This window comes from Sinocyclocheilus grahami, unplaced genomic scaffold (assembly GCF_001515645.1).
Source record: "Sinocyclocheilus grahami isolate Dianchi unplaced genomic scaffold, SAMN03320097.WGS_v1.1 scaffold8530.1, whole genome shotgun sequence".
NCBI classification, from domain to species: Eukaryota; Metazoa; Chordata; class Actinopteri; order Cypriniformes; family Cyprinidae; genus Sinocyclocheilus; species Sinocyclocheilus grahami.
Window position 1 is genome coordinate 8,408 of NW_015512099.1, and position 998 is coordinate 9,405.

The following is a 998-nucleotide window of genomic DNA, read 5'->3' on the forward strand; positions in this document are numbered from 1 at the left end:
AACATAAGGCAGCAACATAACAAAATGTGAAAAAAAGAAGGGGTACGCATACTTTTTATAGGCACTGTATATACCGCAAAGATATAGTATGTAGTAAGAATAGTGTGCTCTTATAGCATTACAAACACAGCCATAGTGGTAATTGTAAACTAGCTGGTCATTACCTTGGAGCATCTGAATAGGCGCTGGGATCCATGGGATCCATTTCCTCCTGCTGCTGTTTCCGACCTCCTCCTGGTCCTCCTAAAACAGAGTTTATGTTTATTCAGGCTTTTTAAGGCAATATATTTAACTATTACTTAAGTGTTTCATGAGACAGATAATGCATAAATGACCTCTCTTTGATTTGCTATATGGTGCACTGTCATCTCTCCGCATCCTTCTGTCACGGTCCCTGTCCCGGTCTCGATCCCTATCTCGGTCTCTATCTCTGTCCCATCCGTCCTCCTTGTCTCTGTCCCGCTCCCGATCGCGCTCTCTGTCCCTCTCTCGGTCTCGATCCCTGTCTCTCTCCGCCTTCTCATAGTGACTGTCTGCTTTGTCATGTCCAGTCTCACCTGGGAAGTAAAACACAAACAGATGCAGCATGTGTCTTAATAGCATTACTTACAGAAGCACACAAATCTGTGCATACTTATGATTCGTGTCAGTTTTACCTTTCTGCTTCTTAGCAGCTTTGGTGATGACAGCAGTAGGGTCATTGGGGCACAACCAGGACACTAAATCTGTCTCTATATTCCAGTAGTAAGGAAGTCCACTAAGGACAAGAAAAGAGTACAGTAGTTATTTATAAGCAAGAACCAAAACAGATTCAATGTGGAATTATGGACCTGTTTCATGGTTTAACCATGGCATTATATGGGAAATATAATCATTTATGAACTGCTTACCAAGCGGGGTCTAAAACTTTGTACCAATTCGTTTGTAAATTTTCAAGCCTGGTAGCTTCATAATCAACGTTGTTATCATCATAGTCTTCGGCGATGATCTCCTCTTCA

The 998-nt window shown here is 42.0% G+C and overlaps 1 protein-coding gene across 1 annotated transcript; it reads right to left on the bottom strand.

Annotated features, from left to right (window-relative positions):
- Positions 1 to 117: 117 nt before the first annotated feature.
- Positions 118 to 994, bottom strand: LOC107578050 (polyglutamine-binding protein 1-like; the record flags this gene model as incomplete). Its single annotated transcript, XM_016264047.1, has 4 exons — positions 118 to 243; positions 336 to 557; positions 657 to 757; positions 891 to 994. Coding segments are annotated over 4 exons (510 nt in total), but the record flags the coding sequence as incomplete, so codon positions are not given.
- Positions 995 to 998: the final 4 nt, after the last annotated feature.